The sequence below is a fragment of the Melanotaenia boesemani genome, chromosome 19 (genome assembly GCF_017639745.1).
Source record: "Melanotaenia boesemani isolate fMelBoe1 chromosome 19, fMelBoe1.pri, whole genome shotgun sequence".
Taxonomy (NCBI): domain Eukaryota; kingdom Metazoa; phylum Chordata; class Actinopteri; order Atheriniformes; family Melanotaeniidae; genus Melanotaenia; species Melanotaenia boesemani.
This window is the reverse complement of record NC_055700.1, coordinates 6,289,102-6,310,604: the sequence shown is the minus strand read 5'-3', so window position 1 is coordinate 6,310,604 and position 21,503 is coordinate 6,289,102. Positions and strand designations below refer to the sequence as shown.

The window sequence follows — 21,503 nt, the reverse complement described above, 5'->3', positions numbered from 1 at the left end:
ATACCTTTACTTGTGGTGTTTCTGTGTTTTTATTATTACAAGAAAACCTTTGGTATTGGTCTTAAATGACAGGAGACAAACATGAGATAATTGCATGAAGATTAATAGAAAAAACTTTGAAAAGCTACTTTCAGTGAAAAAGAAAACAGCAGGCCTTTGCTGTGCTTTCGATGCAGCAGAGACCACTGCTGTGCAGAGCAGATGCATTTGTTTGTTCTCTGTTTGAGACAGCGTACTGTTTTTCAGTTTGACGTCACATGCAGTGAAACCAGAAGTACCTCGTATGTGCTAAAAATCCTTTGTTGTTCTGAGTTCAAGGTTCAACAGCTGCTTGTGCTGTTTACACACTAAATTAAACATACAGGATAAAAAAAGAGACAGATCACATCTGTAACCAGCTGGACGTCAGCCCTCAAATAATAAACTCTCCTTTGCTAAGACAAGTTGTCCTTCAGTCTCCACGTGTCCTTACTGTAAGCAGATATTTCTTTATATGAACATAAATAAATTTACATGTTTATCTTACTTACTGTAGTTACACGTGATCTTGTGTTTAAGGATGTGAACAGCTGAAACACACTAACCCTCTTCACAAGTTTCAGGAGTGAACTTCTTCAGGTCTTAAAAAAAACTTCTCTATTTTAAAAATATATGTCATAGAGGAAGTGGAGACTAAACTAAAATGCACATGAGAAGCTTATCATTGTCATACAACCATTTCCTTTGTCACCCACAGGGTCCTTTTGGTGTTTTACCTCACATCCTGTTCTCCCCAAAAGTGTCATAGTTCCCATGTACTCGTTAGGAGAAATAAAAACTGTACATTTCATTTTAAAGTAGCATTTAGCTCTAGTAGGTTGACTCTTTCAGCTAAGCCTTGATTTGTCTTTTTCTTTATTTCATTTATCTTCATTTATCTGTCATAAATGTAAAAGGAATAGTTGTGAACCAGTTCAGAAAGTACAGGGGAAAATGTGAAACTTCTTTAAAACCTCACAGACATCAAAGGGTGTGTTTTTTTTTTTTTTTTTTTAGATCAGCCACAATGAATCATAAAACAGAGGAGGGCTCAGAGTGACAGAGATCACGAGCAGGGCGTTTCTCCAGCAAATGCAGGACACATTTCTGTGCTGCAGCCTGCTGATGTCCTGGTTTCTGATCTGTTTACACCCACTGATGTAACACTGAACAACAATGAAAACAGTCCCAGAGAGAGACGAAGGGTCCGTCTGAAAGCAGAGAGCTCCTCACCGGCAAGATGAAGAAACTGTTCGTCCTTGTTCTTCTTTTTGTTCTCTTTGTAAGCGCCACAGGTCAGAAAAAAGGTAAGAGATGCTTTTCAGAAATGTATTTTGCCTTTTGGTTTTGATTTCACTTTCATTTTAAAATAGACAAAATGATGATTTTGTAAAGAGTAAAGAGTAAAAAGTAATGGTGGAAAGGTTTTTGAGCTAATTTGCAAAATGAGTCAGATTAATTCAAAACAAGTGATAACTTTCACAGTTTTACAGTTGTTGCTGAAATAGTTTATCACTAAAAAAAAAGTCATCATTATCACTCATGATGGTTTATTTATCATTTACTAGATATATTTCTACTTTAAAAGATATAAAGAAATGACAGAGAAAACAGGGGGTTCATACCGACCTGGGCTACACTTGATACGTGTTATATGTCATGTGCTTATTATAGAATATAATGCGCATATTGTGTAAATTGGCATCATACTCTCATTGTGTAGTTGATGTGTATGTGTAGTTATACTGTATGTGTATGCGTTGTTATACTGAAAATATGTATCTATATTGATATATAACATATTATGGAAATAAAGACAGAAAAGAGGTTCTATTTGATATAATATGTAAAGAAGCATATTTATGATACAGTTAATATGATGGTAATATTTATTGTATTAAAATTCCAAAAGGTATTATATATATTAATATGAATATTTTCATTGCTTTGTGATATTTTTGTGTTTAGTTTTTTTTATTATATATTATAATAAATTATTGTTTATTTATTCATATTATATATATTATAAATATTTTTTTATTACATATAGCATGGTCCAAATAAAGATATCTCTTTAAATATATACACATGTAAATATAGAGAAAAGAAATCTTTTTTAGTATATATCTTATGAAACACACCAAAATTAGTCCTTTGCTTTCAACCCATTGCTAGTTAGGAGCAGAAGACTGAGACAGATACAGATAGATCATATCTCTATATAAACGGACTTTAGCCCTTTATGGCACGGTGTTGCTTTCAGGTAACAAGCCACATATATGGTCGTTGCATTGCCCTTTAACTTGTTTTAGGAGATAAAAAGTTTGAAATATCAGATTTTATGAGATACCACAAAATGTGGTGAAACATTTTTTTCTCAAAAAATAAAAAGTCGTACATAACCTTTAATAAGGAAGGTGATAAACATAGATTAAATGTATTAATTGATTGAATAAAGTGAATTTGCATGTTTTTGTTTTTCTTGCAGGGAAAAGGAAAACAAAAATGCAAGTTAACAGCTCTGAGGTTGCTCTCGTTAATCCCAGAACATTTATAGGGGTTCCAGTCATTCAGACCAAATCTGTTCTAAATGGCACCCAAGCACCCATTCCAGCTCATTCCCCTCCAGCTCTGCAGTCCCTAAGCAACAGTGCCAAGGAGTACCTCCTCGGGCCCCTAAGCACCCGAGTCATCCCCATTATTTACATGCTGGTGGTTACTGTGGGGATCCCAGCCAACATCGTCATTCTGGGCTTGCTCGCAACTAAAATTAGAAAGGTTTCCTCTGCCATCCTCTACTGCAGCCTGGCTATCTCCGACCTCTTACTCCTCTTTTCCCTCTTCTTCAAGGCTCACTACCATCTCCTTGGAAACCACTGGGTTCTAGGCGAGACTGCCTGTAGAGTGATCACAGCCTGTTTCTATGGCAACCTCTACTGTTCAGCTGTAACTCTGGCCTGTATCAGTGTTAAGCGTTACCTGGCTGTGGTGTACCCCTTTACATACAAACGCCTCCCAAAGAGGATGCTTGCCGCCTTGGTCAGCCTGGCTGTGTGGGGGGTGTTTTTTATCGCCGTCATCCCTGAGCTCCTGGTTCAGCAGAGTTTTATGCTAACAGAGCTGAATCGCACCTCCTGCCATGACGTGCTGCCTCTGAATGAAAGCTCTCACATCCTCCTGCTCTACTACAACCTGGTCCTGACAGTCCTCGGTCTTCTGCTGCCCCTGGTGATCACGGTTGTGTGCTATGTCAAAATCATCAAAGAGCTGAGCAAATCACATTTCGACTGGACCAGAGTGCTGTAATGAGAGTGGCGACACTCTTTGAAATCGCCGACAGGAGGTCACGTGGTTCATGGAGCTCTGAATAGTTCAATACAGCACAGCGTTCTTCGTTGGGTTCAGCGGATTCTGGCGGGAGGCAACGCGGACATTACAATTTTATTCGTCATTTTCGGTAAATATTTACTGATTATGTTTAGTGATTACGTTATTAATCCGTATTTTATCCAAAGCTTACTTTTGGAAGGAGCAGAGACACATTTATCACAAATTGTAGATCTAGGAGGGAAGATCTGTATTACGAATAGCCTTCATTTAAAGATACTTAGTGATGAATAAAAAACCTGAGCTCATGTACGGTGAGCTACTAATCAATAAAAATCTAAATCAGTTTAAATGTGCATGTAATGAATTGATATGTCTGTTTTTTTTTGTTTATGCTAGCATGGGGATGCTAAATCTCATCCTCTTACACAGCGTGGAAGAGATTACATGTTCTGCTTCTTCTTACCTTCACATCAACGTCCTTCAACAAAGCCTCAATCAAAACTGTGGAAGATCTCATTCAGTTTGTTTTCTCTGCCTGGTATCAGGTGGAAAATGTACTCATGGCAATGTTAAATGAATAATTTCAAGCAGGTTTGAAGGATAAAATGTAGCTGTAGATGCTAACTGGTGTCTTTAGATGAATTATTTCCTATAACAAACATTACTATTCTATTATCATATCTGATCATATTTTCCTGTCATATGAGCTTAATACATGCATCTGTATCCATGTATATTGTATTTCTAACCAGAAAACTACCGTAAAATGGCACTGATCTGACTCCACTAAATGTTAATTCACTGACCCTTTTATAATATTAGCTAACAAGTATCCATGTTCAAAAACAGCTTTTTAACAAAATATTTTTATTAAACAATGTTATTATTGAAAGTGTAATAAATGCAGAAATAAAGAAGTACTTTTACTAATACTTGTAATGTTTAATAGTTGAATCTGCAACAATTAATTGTTTAAAGGTTCATTCAATGAGGGTTCATCCTTCTCAACTTGGCAGTTGCTTCATTTGGTAGTGACCATCTCTTCGAAACATCAGTGGACTCTGGTAACAAAAAATACAGAAATAATTCATCATCAAAAGCTCCAAAGTCAGACTGAAAAACTGGTGGTGTGTTCCTTTCATTTCACTTTTCATTTATTCATCCATATCAATTTTCTGTACCATACAGAATTACATAAAAAATACAATAAAGCCCTAACATGGATGAAAGGAGCATGTAGAAGATGTCATATATTACAAGTCATGGAAGCCTTGGCTTCCAGCATCCTCATCACTCCATCACTGACAGGTCCGTCAAGTTCCACGAGCCTGGTCTTCACTCAGATCACCTCTGAAGATCAGTCCCCTTGAAAACATGGACATGAAAGCAATGTCTGCATTACAAATTGTAGTATTTTCAAAATTGTTTTGCACGCATATTCTACAATCATTTATCATTGTTCATTCTTAGTTAACTGTTATCTTGTTTAATAGATTCAAACATCACATTGTGTGATGAAAATAAATGAATTCGCTTTTTTAAAAATGCAGTCAGACAGTTTACTGTTCTTTTGTTTAGATTAAAATCTAAAAAAATAACTGCATGGTGACACTAACTAAATGGGGATTTATTTTAATACGGTTTGAATTTTTACAATTGAGTTGTTAAGAGTTTTGATTAATTTGGAAAATGCAGAGAAGTGTTTAACAACATATTACTCTGCTGGTTCTGAGTAGATAACGTGTTAAAAAAGTTTATCTGTCAGTCTCCCGTAATTAATTGTAAATTTGATCCAACTAAATACTTAAAAACCACAATCAAGAGTACATTTTCTTCTTTTTAAAATACAATGTCCACATTTTTCTGCCGTCTGGGACAACGACTGTCATATGTTGTGCTCAGCTTAATAATATCAGTCTCGCAGAGCAAAAGTTAAACATGTTTAAAAAAAATCTTTATATTGAAAAGAATGCTTATAACAGCAAAATGTATTTGGATTAAAACAGGCTTGCTGACGATGTCTAGCGTGACATAAGTTTTGCTAGCATGAACTACTAACTGGCTAAATAATTATTTCACGCTACATTAAATAATAATGCTCGCTTAATATGCTACAGAACATTGATCTAATGCTTACAAAGTTCTAGAAATTTAGTAATTCTTGCCACTTACCGGCAAAAAAGCCTCCAAAAGACCGAAAATGAACTGCGTACAGTGCTGGAGCAACGGCCATTTTGAACTTTCTGCAGCTCCATGGACCACGTGACTTCCGCATTCCATTCTTTCTATAGAAGTCTACGGGAGTGTCGCCACTCTCATTACAGCACTCTGGACTGGACGATGTACATAAAGGCCAGCTCGCTGGTGTTTGGCCTCTTCCTGGTCTGTTTCCTCCCAGCAGGGGTCCTCCACTTCCTGCATTATGTGCAACTGTTTGTGAAAGGAACAGAAAATTTGTACATGTATTTTAACTTGGCAGTGTGTTTGTGCTGTCTCCACGCCTGTCTGGACCCCTTCCTATATTTCATAATGTCCAGTTCTGCCGGGGCCAAGTTTTATTTAATGACTTTCAAAGGTAAAACCCTGAGCATATCAATCTGAGAGAGCCCTGCATGGCAGCAGAAACTGACTGAGTCCCGTATTTGTGCTTGTTGAGGAGTAAAATTTTCCCTGAGGCTGGAATCCAAAAAGGACGTAACTCTGCGGTATGCAGCGCTGGATTTGACCCTTGATACTGGAATGTGCTTTTGTATTTGTATTTGTATTTTTCTTGTAAGTTTGTGCGCTTCTGATGTGTAAATATATATGAAGATATATTTTAATATTTTTAAAAAATCTAAATGGACTGCTTTTTAAAAATAATTAACATTTTTTATGTTCATATCAGCTGTTTTTTAGGATTTTATTTGTATAATGGAACAGAGCTAAACCGTTAACTTTACTCAAAAGTATTAAATACTATTAAGAATTTGATAAGAAATAATGTGAAACTGACTGACTTTAGAAAACTGAGCAGTACATCCATGTCAAACCATGTCAGGCTGCACTTTCAGCTGATTAACCCTAAATCCAATATTTCAGTATTTTTTGTTAATATTAAATTTGTTAAAATGTAGCTTAAGCCTTTTTTTTATTTTTCCGACAGCAACGTGAACTCTTCACAACACATATGTACAGCCGATTACTGTAAATGTTCTTAATCTGGATCTGGAGTTTCATATTTGAAAGAGATGGTTATCTGTTATCCTCTGACTCATCACCTGCTCCTTCTGCTTTCTCATTGAAGTGGCATTTCCTGTTTAGACTGATCAGACAGGACGCAACAACACAAACGTCTCACAGAAATAGACCTTGACACAAGCTGATAAGAAGTTTCTAAAATTATAGGACGTGCACATGATTGCATCCCTCTAGACAAAAATATGAGGTCTGACGTATGAAATTAAAATGACAGCGAAGTTAATTAAAATGTAAACTAAACAGTGTGGTCAGCTCCATCTCAATGTTCTGTTAACCCTTTAAAATTGTAAGAAAAAGCAAGAGAAAAATGCTTCTTTGCAGTTTTTGTTGTTTTTGGACATTAATAATAAGAATCTATGTCTTTTAACAAATGGTTGAGGTAAGAATTAACCATTTCATGCATGAATTAAACAGTGCCACATGTTTCTCTACATACAATATTAAACTTCTACAGACACATACTGTGTTTCTTTATTAATTTCTTAATCATATTTTACTTTTTATTGAATTAACTTTGATATTTTTTATTTTTTTCCTGTTTTTTGCTCAAGCAGATTTAGTAATTCTACAGTTATGTATGCACATAGTGATTCTATAGTGCATGTATTGGATGAGTCACTGAAGGAGCAAATTTACAAATATACCATCCCTACCTATGAATATACTAGAAAACAGCTGTCAAATAGATTAATAATATAGTAACAATGGTAAAATGGTCAAAACTTTGTGGCATTACATACCCAAACCAAGTCCCAGAGATGGTTCTTTTCCACAAATTTTTAATAAGTTTCAGTATAATCATTAAAAATGTTGCTCTTCCAAATGGTAAAGTGGGCAGTTCAATCAATTATTTTTCATTTATATAGCACTTTTTCAAACACATTGCAAATCAAAATGCTTAACAGAGCAAACAAAAACTAGATCAATTAAATACAGCAAATACAGAATAAAAAAAATATATAAAACTGATCACAAAACCAAGCGGGGATCATTGCAGAATATTTAAAATCTGTAATAAAAAGACAAAAATATAGTTAAAACCAGATTAGATTACTAAAACAGGGCAGAAATAGTTCACAAAATAATAAAAACTCCAGAGAGGACCGTTCTAAGCGTCATAGTTCAGGTTGTTAGCTGGTTCCACAAGAGAGGAGCCTGAAAACTAAATGTTCCTCTTCCCATTCTGGACAGGAATTCAGCAATTCTTGAGCACAGAGCTCTGATGGGATTGATGGAATGGGATTATATAGGAGGCAGCAATGCTATTTATGGCTTTATCTGGAGTCAGCTGCACTCTAAAAAAAAATACACTGGCTTAACTTAAAAAATCTGAGGTAATAATTTGCATGCATCTTATTAAGTACCTGCAGCTTAATAACTATTAAGTATATATCCAGAGACTTCCATAACTCAATTTAATTAGTATGGTCAACATGATTTGGATTGGTGTCAAAAAGCCTAATTGTGCTGATTCAAATTAAATTTCCTTCTAAAATTTAGGTGATTTTAAGTTGTCAAATGACTTATTTAAGTTACTGTCACTGTGTTGTTTGATTCAGTTCTAGTCAGAAAGGTCCATGCAAATTGTTACCTCAATTTTCTCTAGTACTATGAACTTGTTTAACTTAAATAAATAACAAAAAACAAGCAAGTCTATTCTTTTGCTCACTTTATTCTAAAGCCACAGTGAAATGAATTCAAATTGTCAGGTTTACCCCATGTGCACAAAAAAAGACAAGAAAAAAAAAAACTAGGTTTCAGACCATCCAGCCCAAGCAATACCCTCTAAAACACTTCAAAGGTATGTTTCAGCACCTTTGGGTAGCTGAGGTTTAAGGCATAAGTCCTATTAGCAAGGCGCAGGCTCTGGGAAGATTAAGTTCTTGTAAGACTTTAGTTCCCTCTATCACGATTCTTGCTCAGGCTGGGTCAAATGCTGTAGTCCCTCTGATGATGATGATCTTCATCACTTCACTGGCAATGTCCCATTCATCCTAAGTAAATCAAATAAAGATAAATAAATGTCAATATTTTAAGTCCATCCATCTTCTATACCTGCTGCATCCCAAATCAAACTTTATTTACTCACACTCGTGCCTAAAAGCACTTCAGTATCAAAGTTAACCTTACATGTCTTTTGAGTGTGGGAGGATGCAAGAGCACCCAGAGAAAACCCAAGAAGGGACAAGGATTATATGCAAACTCCACAAGAAAGGCTTTAGCCCATGTTTTAAGTCAATCTCTCTCTCTCTCTCTCATATATATATATATATATATATATATATATATATAAAGTCTGTACCTACCGAGTGCTCTTTGAAGAGAGCTTCCTCCTTTTCTTTGAGGTACGCCACTAACGAACAAATAGCGGCCTTTACTCCTCCTCTCCACCGAATCATCCTGTAAAGACAAAAACCAAAACATAATTTAGAGGGACATAGAACTCAGTGAGCAAGATTTTACAAACTATCACCTTACAAACACAAAAAAATCTATTTATTTACACCAAACACGTTATGAATTATTGTCTTTTTGACCAACATTTAAACAGCATGAGAAGCAAAGAAACTAAATGATCAATCACATTATTACTTTCTAGAAAAATTTAATTCCCTTCTTTAAATTTAATATTCCATGTTACATTTGCTTTTACCTCTAGTAGCATGTTCCTAATGCACTGAATTTTCACTATTGTAGCTCCTTCTTTTACAGGAACCAGGAACAGGTATAAAAACGATCCAAGCATCGATGTGCTGCTGCTGACCACCCATGTAGTTTTTTAGCTGTTGTAGTAAGATTAAATCTAATTTCGGTGACTCATTCTTTGGATCAGTCTTGAATCATGTAATTTAGCTGTTTTTGTCTCAAACTAGTGATCCAAAATAGACTCAGTGAAATTAGATTCTTAGGAAGGCACATTTATGTTCTGTTAACGTTTATCTTTGTGTGTTTTTCTTGGAAATGGGTGCTGGATGTGTACAGCCTAATCCCACAAGGCACACTAGAAGAGAACATAATAGGGCTGAAGTTCATGTGCATTACCAACACTCATCAACCAGCCTGCAGAGCATGGGCACAGACCAGCTCCTCAACCTCTTCCCTCTTGACAAGGTGGTTTTATTTGATCAAAAGTTAATTTTCTTTATCAATGTCATGTAGAAACTTACCACTCTCTCTTAAACAGAGTGGTTCGCTCTGCTCACAGGAGAACAGGCTGAGACCTACTAGTCCTGGAGGACATTTACAAATTTAGACTTTTAACAAGAGCTCTACAGATCACCAATGATCCCTCTGGCCAGCCTGCTACAGAAATGTTCGATCGGCTGCCCTCAGGGAAACAATTATTGGTCTATTAAATGCACTACATCTCGTCATACTAAACGTTTTTTTTCCACAAGCTGTCATGACTTTGAACAATGTAATTTGAAATACCACAGACATGCAGCTTACTGTTTAATTTACCTCTTTTACTGCTATTTTATTTATACAGTGTTTTTATTGTTTCTTAGTTTTCATGTGTTTTAGGATGTGTCCATGTGTTGTATATTTTATGCTTGTGTTTCGTATGTTTTGTCTGTTTAAATGTTGACAGTGCATTTTGATCTCTTTGCAACTGTTTTTCAGTGTGTTTTTTTATATTGCAAATGGCAAATAAACTGAACTGAACTGATGTTGGGATGCCTCAAAGTTAAAATTCATAATGGGATCTTTAGTGAAAGGCCCATGGCATTTATCCCTGTGTTCTGGCTTATATGCTATTAAAATAATGCTGGTTTTATTGTGATTTGACAATTTATAAGATAATTTATTTGAACATAAGCAAGAAAAAAGGGAACTAAAATAAAACCAAAAATATAACCAAAAAATAATAAATAATAATCAAAATGTCCTTGTTTAAAAGGAGTGGGAGAAGCCAACACTTTATTTATATAATCAATAATTTTATATGGCGTGCAGTACCTTGGTTGATATTTGGGGTTTGATAAAAAGCAGAGGTAAATACATGTTTTAACATTTTTATGTAGAATTAACTCTATTTATCCAGTAGGCTCAAACTCTCTCTCACAAGAGTTTGTTATTCAGCCAACTGTTCAAATTCTCCAGGTAATACACTCCAACTGTGCACATGACCCACAGTGACTCCTTTAAAGTGATCAATCCACAGCAGCTTCTCAGAACATAGCAGTTTGTTTCAGCCAACTGGTCAAATTCTCCACAAAGCCCAGTATGATGCCGGGTTTGTGGGGAGGCGGAAACTAAAAGTGGAGGCAGTTCCAACAATTTAAGGTCATGAGCCTGAACCGCAAACAGCAAGTAAAACTGTTTCTGATGTGACCGAGTGAAAAGGCAGCTGTATATGCTTTACGCTAAATACACAAACAAATGAAGCCTTTCGTCTGCTTCTGCATCCTTTACGTACATATTTCAGTCTGTTTTCAGAGAGATAGCAGGAGCTACCCAGATGCAACAAACCACCGCCCTCTACCACGCTGCCTCTTTGTACGTCTCTTTCTCAGAATGTATCATGTTCTCTTCCACCGTCGCTTTGTTTACTATTGTCAGTATTCAGAACTCAAAGATGAACTCTGCACTCCCCTCTAGTGGATGTCTTAATAAATTTAAACGATCTTCACTGTCAACAGGATCATAATAGCAATAGACATTACAAGTTAGGGGAGACAGGGGCTTGTTGTCACACTTTTTACGCTCTTATATATTTCTTGGAATCAATACATCATCTAAAATAAAAATGTGTACCAGATGAAAGACCATAGTCTCATGTATAGATTTTGTATTCATGTTATTTTCATATCTTTTGTCAGTGCAGAGTTATAGGCAATCAAATGGAGAGTGTGAACATGTGACATATTGCCTCACCATGGGGTAAGTTGTCTCACTATATGGGGTAAGATGTCACATGGGATTTTGCAACTAATAAAACCAGGACACAATTATCATTATTATTTTTTCTTTTTCACTTGAAGCTGAACAGTGAAGTCAGGCACAAACAGTGTTTATCATTGACTGTGAATTAGTCATTTAACATGGCCAATGAACAAACATTAACACAAAATAAAATGCAACATGCACTGGATTAAAGTTCAGACTGCAGGCAGAATGCCCGTTTAACTTTTCTTAAACTATTCACTAGTCAGACTCATCTGAATCACAGTTCTGGAAAATGTAAACTGATTTGACGGGTGCATTTTTCATGGGCTAATCTTTTGCAATATTATGCACTCCACCCAGATTTCTCCTGGGTGGCTGTTTCCAAATGGCTCTACACAGACCAGACACAGGGACTCATCCTCTTCTGACGATGAGTCATCTCTTCTTTTTGTACCCATCCTCTTTTTTCCCCTGTGCTTTGCTTGTTTGGTATTTTGGATTTGATTGGCTTGCATTTTTTTCTTTTTTCCTTGTACCTGCTTTTCCGCTTCAAGTGCCTCCTTCACAGGTGTGTCGGTGAGAATAGCAGTTTTTCTCTTTTTCCTCAGAGACACGGTTCTGCCTCATGTCCTCCTCAATCTGTCAGGACGCCCGAGGCAAAAATATTACGATTGGTTATTTATGCATTAAAATGTGTGGGAAAAACAGAAATGCCCTTTCTGATTCCTACAGTTCCTAAGTTTTTATCTTCCAATATCAAAATCAGCTGCATGAAGTCTGAGTAAAATAACAATCCTCCATCAAAACATTACATACAAGCCTAAACTGTGCCCCCACTTACAGTATATAGATAAAACAAGTAAAAGAAAGTAAACAATAACTGACTGCAGCCCCTCTATCACTCATTAACCTGCTGACACATTTCATCTCATCATCATGAACTGCAGATAAAAACTCTTGATCTTCCCACCTGTTTCTTCAGGAGATGAACATCTTGTTTGCACTCATCTTCCTCCCAGTGAATGAATCCTCAAGATGCTCCCTGATGTACGGAAACAAGATATCCTGGGGTGGAGACACAAAATGGGCTCATTTTTTCCAATTTACAACATTTACAGGACAATTTTAATCTTTATTCCCGTTTCATTCCTTCCTTTGAGAGTGAACGCACGAATTATGCTGCATTCAACTTCCATGGGAAAAGATGGACGTGAACTAATCGATAGCCACTTTTCTGACTACTTAAATAAAGTGACAAATGTTGCATGATTAAAAGGACCGCCGTTCAAGAGTGAAAGGCACTGGTTTTAATATTGGCTCTGATGGTTAATCTCAACTTTAAACGCGAAATGGACATCCGTGATTACGATAAGTCTCGTAGTTACGAATATTCTTGTAGGACCTGAAGGCATCATACGGGTTGTGTCTGGTTCGCGATCATGAATGCTAAAAAAGATCAATTTAATCTGTTTCTTTCTTAATATACCAACATATATGCGAACGATATAAACTGAACCAGACCAGTGTGAGCCTTCGTTACGACTCCATTGATTTAATAAAACGAAAATATCCGGGTTTGCCTGCGTCCCTGTGCGTGACAGGCAGATGTTGGCACCGCTGTACAAGCAGTAACACTGTAAATAAATTTACCTTAACAAACGTTATTGGTGTGGTGGTTCCTTCGATGTCCAGCAAAAGGGCACTGGTGGATGTGGGGATAGAAACAGATGCCATCTTTTTTGTTACGGGAGTGTGCAGCTGGCGTTAACTGACGTTAGCTTGATTAGCAGCACCACCGCGGTGTCACAGCCAGGCAGCGCCCCGGTCCTCCCCGCTTCTCCACACTGGACAGATCAAGTACAGCAGAGATCACCGCTTAGATAAAAATGTAGTCGGTAATTAGCCCCTAACTTAGTATCCGTGCCACTTCTTCTTTGATATCGATCACACAAAGCACCAACTCACATGTTCCGTTCTGCCGGTTCAGCCTCCATCCAGCAGGTGGCGCCAACGTGTTTGTGTACAGTTTGAAAACAAACGAGGAAAAAACTTTATTAATTTGTATTTACATTTTATACACGTTTATTCCGAAATTATAGTATAGACATAAAACTGAAAATAAAATAGAATTGGTAAATGGAATATATAATATTGTGTGCAAGTTCTGAGCCTCTCATTTATTTTTTCCAGCTGCTAGATTTTATGTGTTTGAGTTATTCTTTTGTCATTTCTTTCTAGTTTCTCCCCTAAATTAACGAATAATAATAATAATAATAGTAATAATAATAATAATAATAATTTCTTAAAAGAGATTGAAACCCCTGTAAGTTCTCGTGAGGTGGTTCTGTGGTTACTATGGTTACTCCTAATTGGAACAGGTGTGCACGCGCAGCCCAATCACCAGTTCCCGCGGATCAGCTGCGCCTCATTTTAGCAAACGAAGTTGAAAGGAGTCGCTGTGCCCGTTCATCACTCCGAAGAGGCAGAAAAATCACAAAGGTGAGGAATAAGTTTGATTTTCTTCAGGTTTATGCTAGAGAAGCTCGTGTTTTAACGACTGACATGTGTTTGTGCTTGCGCGTGCATCTAAAGCCTACACGTTTGACTTCTTATGAAGGCGTTTCATTTAACTTCATATAAAACGTTCGTTTAAAGTGAACTTTTATTTAAAATACTATTTCTAAATTGTAAAACTTGTCTCTTGATTCAGATGCACGTTTCAGTGGGAAAGGCAACTCAAACAACTGGTTTCTTAAATGTTTCGTGGTTTAAATGTGTAGCGAGTAAAATTAAAATTTACAAACTCCGGTTCTCGAGGGTCACTTTCTCTGCTGCAGCACACCTGATTTCTAATTAAGTGGATCATTGGCAGCTTCTGCACGAGCCTGATAATGACCCATCGATAGAGACAGGTGTGTTGGAGCAGGGAGGTCACCGCATTAACAGTCAGTGGTGCGGAACTCCGCAACTTTACTCAATGACTTTTTTCAGGACAATGCAGAGCAGCAGGACATGACCGAATATTTTGCATTTAACGTTTTCACACACATACTGGTCCTCAAAGTGGACACCAGTTAAAGAATCTACCTGCTCGTTAACTGCGGACAGCAGTCGTCTCAAACACCGCCACCCACCAGCCAGTCAGTGGAGGTACAGCACATTTCTAAAATCTAGATTTTCTTTTGTCATCATGCCTTCATGAAATGGTCACGTGATCTCCACACAGACACCAATTTGCTCAGAGTAATGGAAAATATTTTTACCTGTCCTCTTAAGACATGTGGGAAAAAAATATTTCACTTAAAATGTAACATGTTATGACATAAAAGATTAACTTAATCCAGATGAGAAAATGTATAAAATTCCATCTCCAGCTCTGAAGTTAGTGGAAGTGAAGCCTTATTTTGTGGCAGCCACCAGGGGTCATCAGCTCAAGTCCTTGAGGGCTGGTGTTGTGGTTTTCAGAGGTTTCCCTGCTTCAACCCACCTGGTTCAGATTAGGATGAAGAACATGACAAGTTGTTAGAGATCCCTTTTATTTGAATCAGGTGTGTTGCAGCAGAGAAACATCTAAAACCTGCAGGACAGCCCTCAAAGACCAGAGTTGGGGATCTGATTTCCAGGCAGGTAGGTACTAAACTCCCATTCAACTGTATTTTGTTGGTGAGCGTTCAGATTAAAAAGGCAAAAACAGACCTGACTGATTTTTCCTGATCAGCAGGATGGAGCCTGGACTGCAGCTGATGACGGGCAGGAGTTGGAGACAATGCATCAGACTAAGTCAAAGGTAAAAGCACCAAGTCTGAGCTAAACATGATTAAATAAAATTTCCAACAGCTGTTTTCTTTTTTTTCTTTTTCTGGAAATGAACTTGAGTTTGTCAGTCGACTTGTATTTTAAATAAATTCAGAGAATCTGCCAGTAGACAACTGTACGAGGTTTTGGAAGGAGCTGTAATGGTTTTCATGAAGTTACATCAGCTGAACAAATGCTGGTCCTGATTTAGAATTTTTAATCTATTGGAAATATCCAATTATCGACCATCTTTAAAGACACATTTCGTAACTTGCCAAACTAAAGTGCTATCATGCAATCTCAGCTCACAAAGGATCATGGGTGTTTTTGACAACAGGATGCAGGAGCTTCCTTAAAATTTAAACTAAGTGCTAAGCTGTTGAAGGATTTTTAGACATGAAGCAGCTGAGGATATGTACTTGATTTTTGGAACGCACCTATAACCTTTGTCTGTGTGGTTTTGACTAAAATGAAATGTTTACGTGTTTAGTTTTCTACCAGAAGAAGGTATTCACTGCTCTAAACCTGCAACCTGGATAATCTTTAAAATATTTCTTTCTGCTTGAGAAACTTACTACACAACAGTAGTTCACCTTGTTCCTGTTGGGGGGGCGCTGTATTACCTTGGGAGGTAGCGTATAAAGCGGAAGACGTCGGTGCGTCATCAGATGTGCAAAAGGTTTTTGACTGGAATGGCCCCAGATGGAGGCTGCATTTGTTTTGGTATGAACAAAATCACTTGTATGTATGATGAGCTAAAAGTCACTGAACCTGCATCTAGGAGAAATGTGGACAATAAATCAGACAACGGTGAAAAGGCATGCCAACCTAATTCTGGGGCAAGAACACGTGGTAGCTCAGTAATGGACTTGGCTCCATTAACAGTCAAAATCCAGAACGGCTGGATCTTTGTGGAAAACTTTGGCACGAGCGCCGTGAGTTGAGAGGACGAGGACAGCTGCTGGACCTGTTTGGAGAAGGTCCACATCCAAAGCTGGTGTCCACGCTGGAACTGCAGTGCTGAGCTGAATATGGAGCAGCAGACCGCTAGATCACCTGACCACAAGATGACAGCACGGCAGCAAACGCAACACCCTGTCCTGTGTGTGTGCTTTTTTTTTTTTTTTAAAGGTTGAAAGATTTGTTCAGATATTTCAAAGAAAACAATACAAGGTTTAATGGGTACAAAATGCTCTCAGACAAGTTGTGAGAAATATACATGATGGGTTGGGTCGCCCATATATGAAGGGAAAAACATGATGCATGGTTTAAAACAAATGTGTTTTTTTTGTTTTGTTTTTTTTTTTTTTAATTTATATATAAAGACTGGTTTCACATGACAAATGAAAAGGATGTTGTGGATTGCCTTACGGTGGCAGGTCAAGTACCACCTCTGCAGCAGAAAAGGCTGCACTTGTTGCCTGTGCTGCAGCGCTAACAGCCCAGGATGCTTTGGAGGAGCAGATGAGGGAGCAACTTGATTTGGAAGCTAAGATGGCTGCATCCACAGCTAAGTTAGATGTATTACAAGCTTCAGATAAGGAAACTTAAGGTCCCACCGATGGAACGAACTCCTGTTTGGAAAGGAAGAAGCAGAATCGAACAAGATGTTAAATCCAAGGACGTACAACAAAGGGATTCAACAAAATGGGCATCACTGCCCAATCAAAGCCGATCAAAGGATGTGCAACCAAAGGAAACAGTAGTGGGCTAAAGTGGCATGAATGAATCACATCAGGGAAACATTCTGGGGACATCACAGCATGTTCAAAATAAACGTCAAGTCTAGCCTGGAGAGATGCTCACCTCTGTGCATAGGCAAATTTTAATGGTGGCTCTGGTGCAGCAGAATGACACTGCTCTGCCAGCAAGATGTAACCCAACACTTCATGGGGATCCCTTCAATACAAAGCATTCATCAAAGCTTTTGAGCAAGGAGTGGAGGACAAGGCTGGGATAGCGGACTGTCTGCCCCATTTGGAGCAGTTCACCAGAGGGCAGCCACGTGAGTTGGTGCGAAGCTGCCAGCAGATGGCTCGAGCGTGGCTATACAGTTAAGGATCTTAAACATTTTGGAAACCAGTACAAAATAGCAAGTACTTGTATGGAGAAGGCTTTAACATGGTGAATGAGGATGTGAAGGAACTCGAAGCTCATGCTTTGTTCTTGAGGGATGCTGCAATGTGATGGAGCTCCAGTTGATGCAGGAATGGGATATGCCAATGAACATGAAAAATATGTCAAGCTGCTTTTCAAAATGAGGGAGAGCCGTAGCTCACGACATCATGGCGACAACTAATCAGCCAGCTTTGTTAATCCATCTGGTCATGTTTGAGTGGTGTTGCTGGGATCCAGACTTGATGGCTTTAATCCGCAACCCAGGAGCAAACTTAAAGGGAAATTTTGTGGCCACCACAGTAACTGGAAACGTAACATATTTGATCCAAAGACGTCTGAGAAAGCTGGATGCCTTTGCTGTGGTCGCAGCCAGTTTCTGGAGTACATCCAGTTCAAGGGAAAGAAGCACAAGGAAAAGACTCAGTTTTTAGGGGCCAGGGGTTTGTTTTGCATGTCTGTGTAGGAAAACATGAGTTGTGAATGTGTCAAGTGCTTGAGGTATAAAGTACGGGGCTAAACCATCCCACTGTTCTGCATATTAAAAGGCAATCAGCCTTAGAGCTACAGGAAACGTCTAACCAGCCAACTTGACTTAAAACATGGACATACAGCAGCTGGTCCAGACCGGTTATCCATCCTGCCTATGAGAGTAAGAAGCAAAAAGGTAAACTGTATAATAACCTGGACCTTTTTGGACTCAAGAAGTTTAGCTACATTTTGCTCAGAACATCTAATGCAGAAAGTGAGAGAAAAAAGTTTGTTGGGCACAATGTGGCAAAATTCGTACCAATGCCCTCAAGATACTAGAACCATGGGAGGTCAAAGGTTGCAGAAATGCTATCCAGACGGTGCTGGGATGGGTTAATGGCCCAATGACTGAATGATGGTGCTTCAGAAGCAGAGCTGCCATGGCTATATAAACCGGATTTGTATGTAAAGCTTGAATACTTGCTGGTCAAGCAGTACAATCATGAGCTAGTGGGGGGAACCCACAAAGGAGAATGAGATGTCCAGAGAAGACCAAGGTTTTGGTCATCATTGAGCACTCAGCAGTACTTCAGGAGGGAAGATATTTTTAAATCACGTTACAATAATGAGGTTTATCTGCCTAATAACCTAACTGGCCAAACGAAGGATCCAAGGTTTAAGGAAAAGGTTCCTGAGCAGTAAACGGCTCCAACAGGAGTATGCTGAGCACATGAATATGCTCATCAGTAAAGGCTAGGTAGAGCAACTGCCTCAGCTTCAACTGCATTATAGGGTAGGGGGAGGTGTGGTACATCCCACACCATGGCATTCACCATTCAATAAAAGGATCACTCCGTGTAACATTTGAGCCACATTTGGTGGCATAAGGTGCATCCTTAAATGGCAAACTGTCGGCCAGGTCATCTCACCAGCTCGTTGCTTGGAATCCAGCTTTGTTTTGGAAAAGAACCTGACATTTAATATTGAAACTGTTTCAAGTCATTCAGATTTTTTGCTTTGACGTTACTGAGGACCTTATGGAGCATCGGACGACTGCACCTCTTTGGAGCTGTCGTCTAGTTGTTCAAGCTACACCCAGAGGAGAACTACTCATAACCAGTCAGTTTTATGTGGTGGTTCAATCTGTTATGCAAAATTTCTATGTGGATGATTGAAGAGTTCAGGTTTTTGGAAACAAGTACAAAATAGCAAGTACTTGTATGGAGAAGGCTTTAACATGGTGAATGAGGATGTGAAGGAACTCAAAGCTCATGCTTTCATCTTGAGGATGATGCTGCAATGTGATGGAGCTCTAGTACATGCAGGAATGAGAGATGCCAATAAAGATGATAACAATGTCAAGTTGCTTTTCAGAATGAGGGAGAACCGTAGCTCACAACATAATGGCGACAACTAATCAGCCAGCTTTGTTCATCGAGCTGGTCATGTTTGAGTGTCAGCGTTCTGATACTTTGAACAGGATCTACCTGGTGTTGCTGGGTTCGAGTTTCTGGCTTTAAACCGCAAACCAGGAACAAACTAAAGGGAAACTTTGTGGCCACAACAGTAACAACTGGAAACTATTGAGGGAATTTCAGAGCTTATATTGGATCCAAGGAAGTTCAGACACCGAAGAAGCCATCTGGATGTGAGATCTTACTACTTTCTGTCGGAAAGGGGCGGGGGTTCATCTTGGAGAAATGTATCAGCAACAGTCATGTTGAAGGCAATCGGAAGATTAAAGCTTAAAGGTTTTGAATCTGGACCAACAAACTTCCAGTGGAAGGGTTGTGTCTACAGTGGTCTGTGTGGAGGCTGACAGTTACAATCTGGGGTCAAACCATTGGATTTCCTGGCATCAGTTTCCATTTTTGCCAAACTGTTGCAACACCAGCTCCGTGGAAGATGCTGTGGAGAGGATGATCTACCAAGACATGTGGCTCAATGGAGAACATGGTTGGAAGACTTGATCAACTAACTGCATTCACTGTAGGGAGGTGCATCAAGCCAATGGTATTTGGGAAGTTCAAACCTGCTTAACTACACTCTGAAAGAGTAAATGGATATGGATCAGCAATCAGGGAAATTACATCAGTTTGCTCTGTAAACTTAGTAACACCACCAAAGGCTGTAATCATTTTAATTCTAAGACTGGAGTTCATACTCACAGCAAGTAAAGATGCTGTTGGTTCATGGCTAAAAACAGTGAAGATTTTCTGTTGGAGGAATCAGTCTTTTGGACTGACGTCATTGTTGAAATATCTGAATGAGGACGGAAGGTTTCATGCGTCTGGCCAAAAGAATCTCGACCATCAGAGAAACATCTGATCCTTTGCAATGGAGGGAGGCATGTCTGTTCCAAACATAAGCCGGTGGGTACTGTATCAAAGGGAATGAAGAGCTGATTTCCTGAACGGCACCAGGTGGCTAGAAGGAGGCAAGAGGACTGGCCTGAAACTGTTGGATGTCTCAATGGATCCTGATGACCAGGAGGTCAGAAGAGAAGAAATGACAAATTTAAAAGGGTGTGACATCTGTAGCCTAACGGACCAGCTCATTACCTGACTCCTGACTGGAGAAGACAAAGCAGCAGCCGCATGGGTCCTCGGTTGTAAAGCTGTTGGTTTGGAACTGCTGACCGATGAAGCTGTTTGACGCTGTGATGAAAGGAACAGTTTAAGGTGAGCTGATGGACAAACTGCAATCCACATCCAGGACTGGCACTCTGACAGCGGATAAGTTCTCAGCTTCAGCAAACGGAAACTTGGCCAGGAGATTTTAGGCCATCTAGGGGAAGGATGGTGAACACAGTCTGATAGTTTGGATCCAGTTCTTGAAGATGGACTTGAGTCAGAGGAAGACTGGGTGAAGGAGCAATGCCAGATGAAGCAAAGCATCCACTCTCTCTCCAAAGACCAGCATGATTCTGTGTTCATTCTCAGACATGCACATCAGAATCTGGGTCACAGTGGGTGGATTCACGTACTGTCCAAGGTGAGCGGGAAATTTTAGATTACAAAGGCCAGTTCAACAGTCTGAAAAATCATGGGATTGCGTTTGTGGGTGCTACAATGGAAGAGGTTTGGAACAAAAAATGGTGGGCCTGTCAAAGGTGAGAATCCTTCCGGACCAACCATTAACCAAAACACAGGGGTGGATTACTTTAGACTGGTTGCAGTGAGAGGAAGGCCAACCTGTAAGATGTATGAAGTTCTATTCACCTTTTATGGCAAGTAGGACGGTCCATCTGGAAGTAGCAGATGCATTCATCAAGGCCCTGTGGTGGTTTTTATCAGGAGAGGACAGGTGAACATCTGAGTTCAATGGCACTAATTAGAGCAGACGGAGAACTAAAGGAAGCTCAACGCTTTGAGTCGGGACAGGAGTCAAGGAGCTATGGCACAGGTTGGAATCCATTGTAGTTGTAATCCACCAACAGGCTCTCACCATAGTGGTGTGGGAGAGGTTGATCTAGGTTAGTCAGTTCTGTCAACAGAAGCTGGACGATGGGCTCCATACAGTTTCTGTGAAGTAGAGGCCATTTTGAGTTATACCACCAAGCTATTGGATGCCAATGATCTGGAAACTTAAGCCCCACACCATGTTCTCTGGAAGTCAAAACCAGCTCTGCTTCCTGGGGTGTT

The 21,503-nt window shown here is 38.9% G+C and overlaps 1 protein-coding gene and 2 long non-coding RNA genes across 5 annotated transcripts; 1 reads left to right on the top strand and 2 right to left on the bottom strand.

Moving 5' to 3' along the window:
• The first annotated feature begins 1,089 nt into the window (after positions 1–1,089).
• On the top strand, positions 1,090–6,554 carry LOC121629826 (proteinase-activated receptor 3). Of its 3 annotated transcripts, none has more exons than XM_041969643.1 (3): positions 1,090–1,325; positions 2,507–3,303; positions 5,680–6,554. In XM_041969643.1, the coding sequence occupies exons 1-3, from the start codon at positions 1,259–1,261 to the stop codon at positions 5,947–5,949; spliced, it is 1,134 nt and encodes a 377-aa protein (XP_041825577.1). In that variant the 5' UTR covers positions 1,090–1,258; the 3' UTR covers positions 5,950–6,554. The 3 variants fall into 3 exon arrangements, 2 of the variants coding, with proteins under 2 accessions (XP_041825577.1, XP_041825578.1); XR_006008440.1 differs by lacking the exon at positions 5,680–6,554 and adding an exon at positions 3,745–4,103 and having other exon boundaries at positions 1,091–1,325; positions 2,507–3,475; XM_041969644.1 differs by lacking the exon at positions 5,680–6,554 and having other exon boundaries at positions 1,091–1,325; positions 2,507–3,738.
• LOC121629827 lies at positions 4,270–5,673 on the bottom strand. The gene is made up of 2 exons (XR_006008441.1): positions 5,521–5,673; positions 4,270–4,409 (listed from the first exon to the last, which is right to left on the bottom strand). It is a non-coding gene; the product is annotated as an uncharacterized LOC121629827 (long non-coding RNA).
• Positions 6,555–7,306: 752 nt separating the features above from the next.
• Positions 7,307–13,681, bottom strand: LOC121629828. Its single transcript, XR_006008442.1, has 6 exons — positions 13,444–13,681; positions 13,129–13,322; positions 12,449–12,543; positions 12,015–12,117; positions 8,895–8,988; positions 7,307–8,582 (listed from the first exon to the last, which is right to left on the bottom strand). It is a non-coding gene; the product is annotated as an uncharacterized LOC121629828 (long non-coding RNA).
• Positions 13,682–21,503: the final 7,822 nt, after the last annotated feature.

Excerpts from the sequence above, each read along its gene's own strand:
- LOC121629826 (XM_041969643.1), top strand. The coding sequence starts at position 1,259 with ATGAAGAAACTGTTCGTCCTTGTTCTTCTTTTTGTTCTCTTTGTAAGC. Across the intron at positions 1,326-2,506 it reads CGCCACAGGTCAGAAAAAAG|GGAAAAGGAAAACAAAAATG; the intron begins GTAAGAGATGCT and ends TTTTTCTTGCAG. Across the intron at positions 3,304-5,679 it reads AGCTGAGCAAATCACATTTC|GACTGGACGATGTACATAAA; the intron begins GACTGGACCAGA and ends TACAGCACTCTG.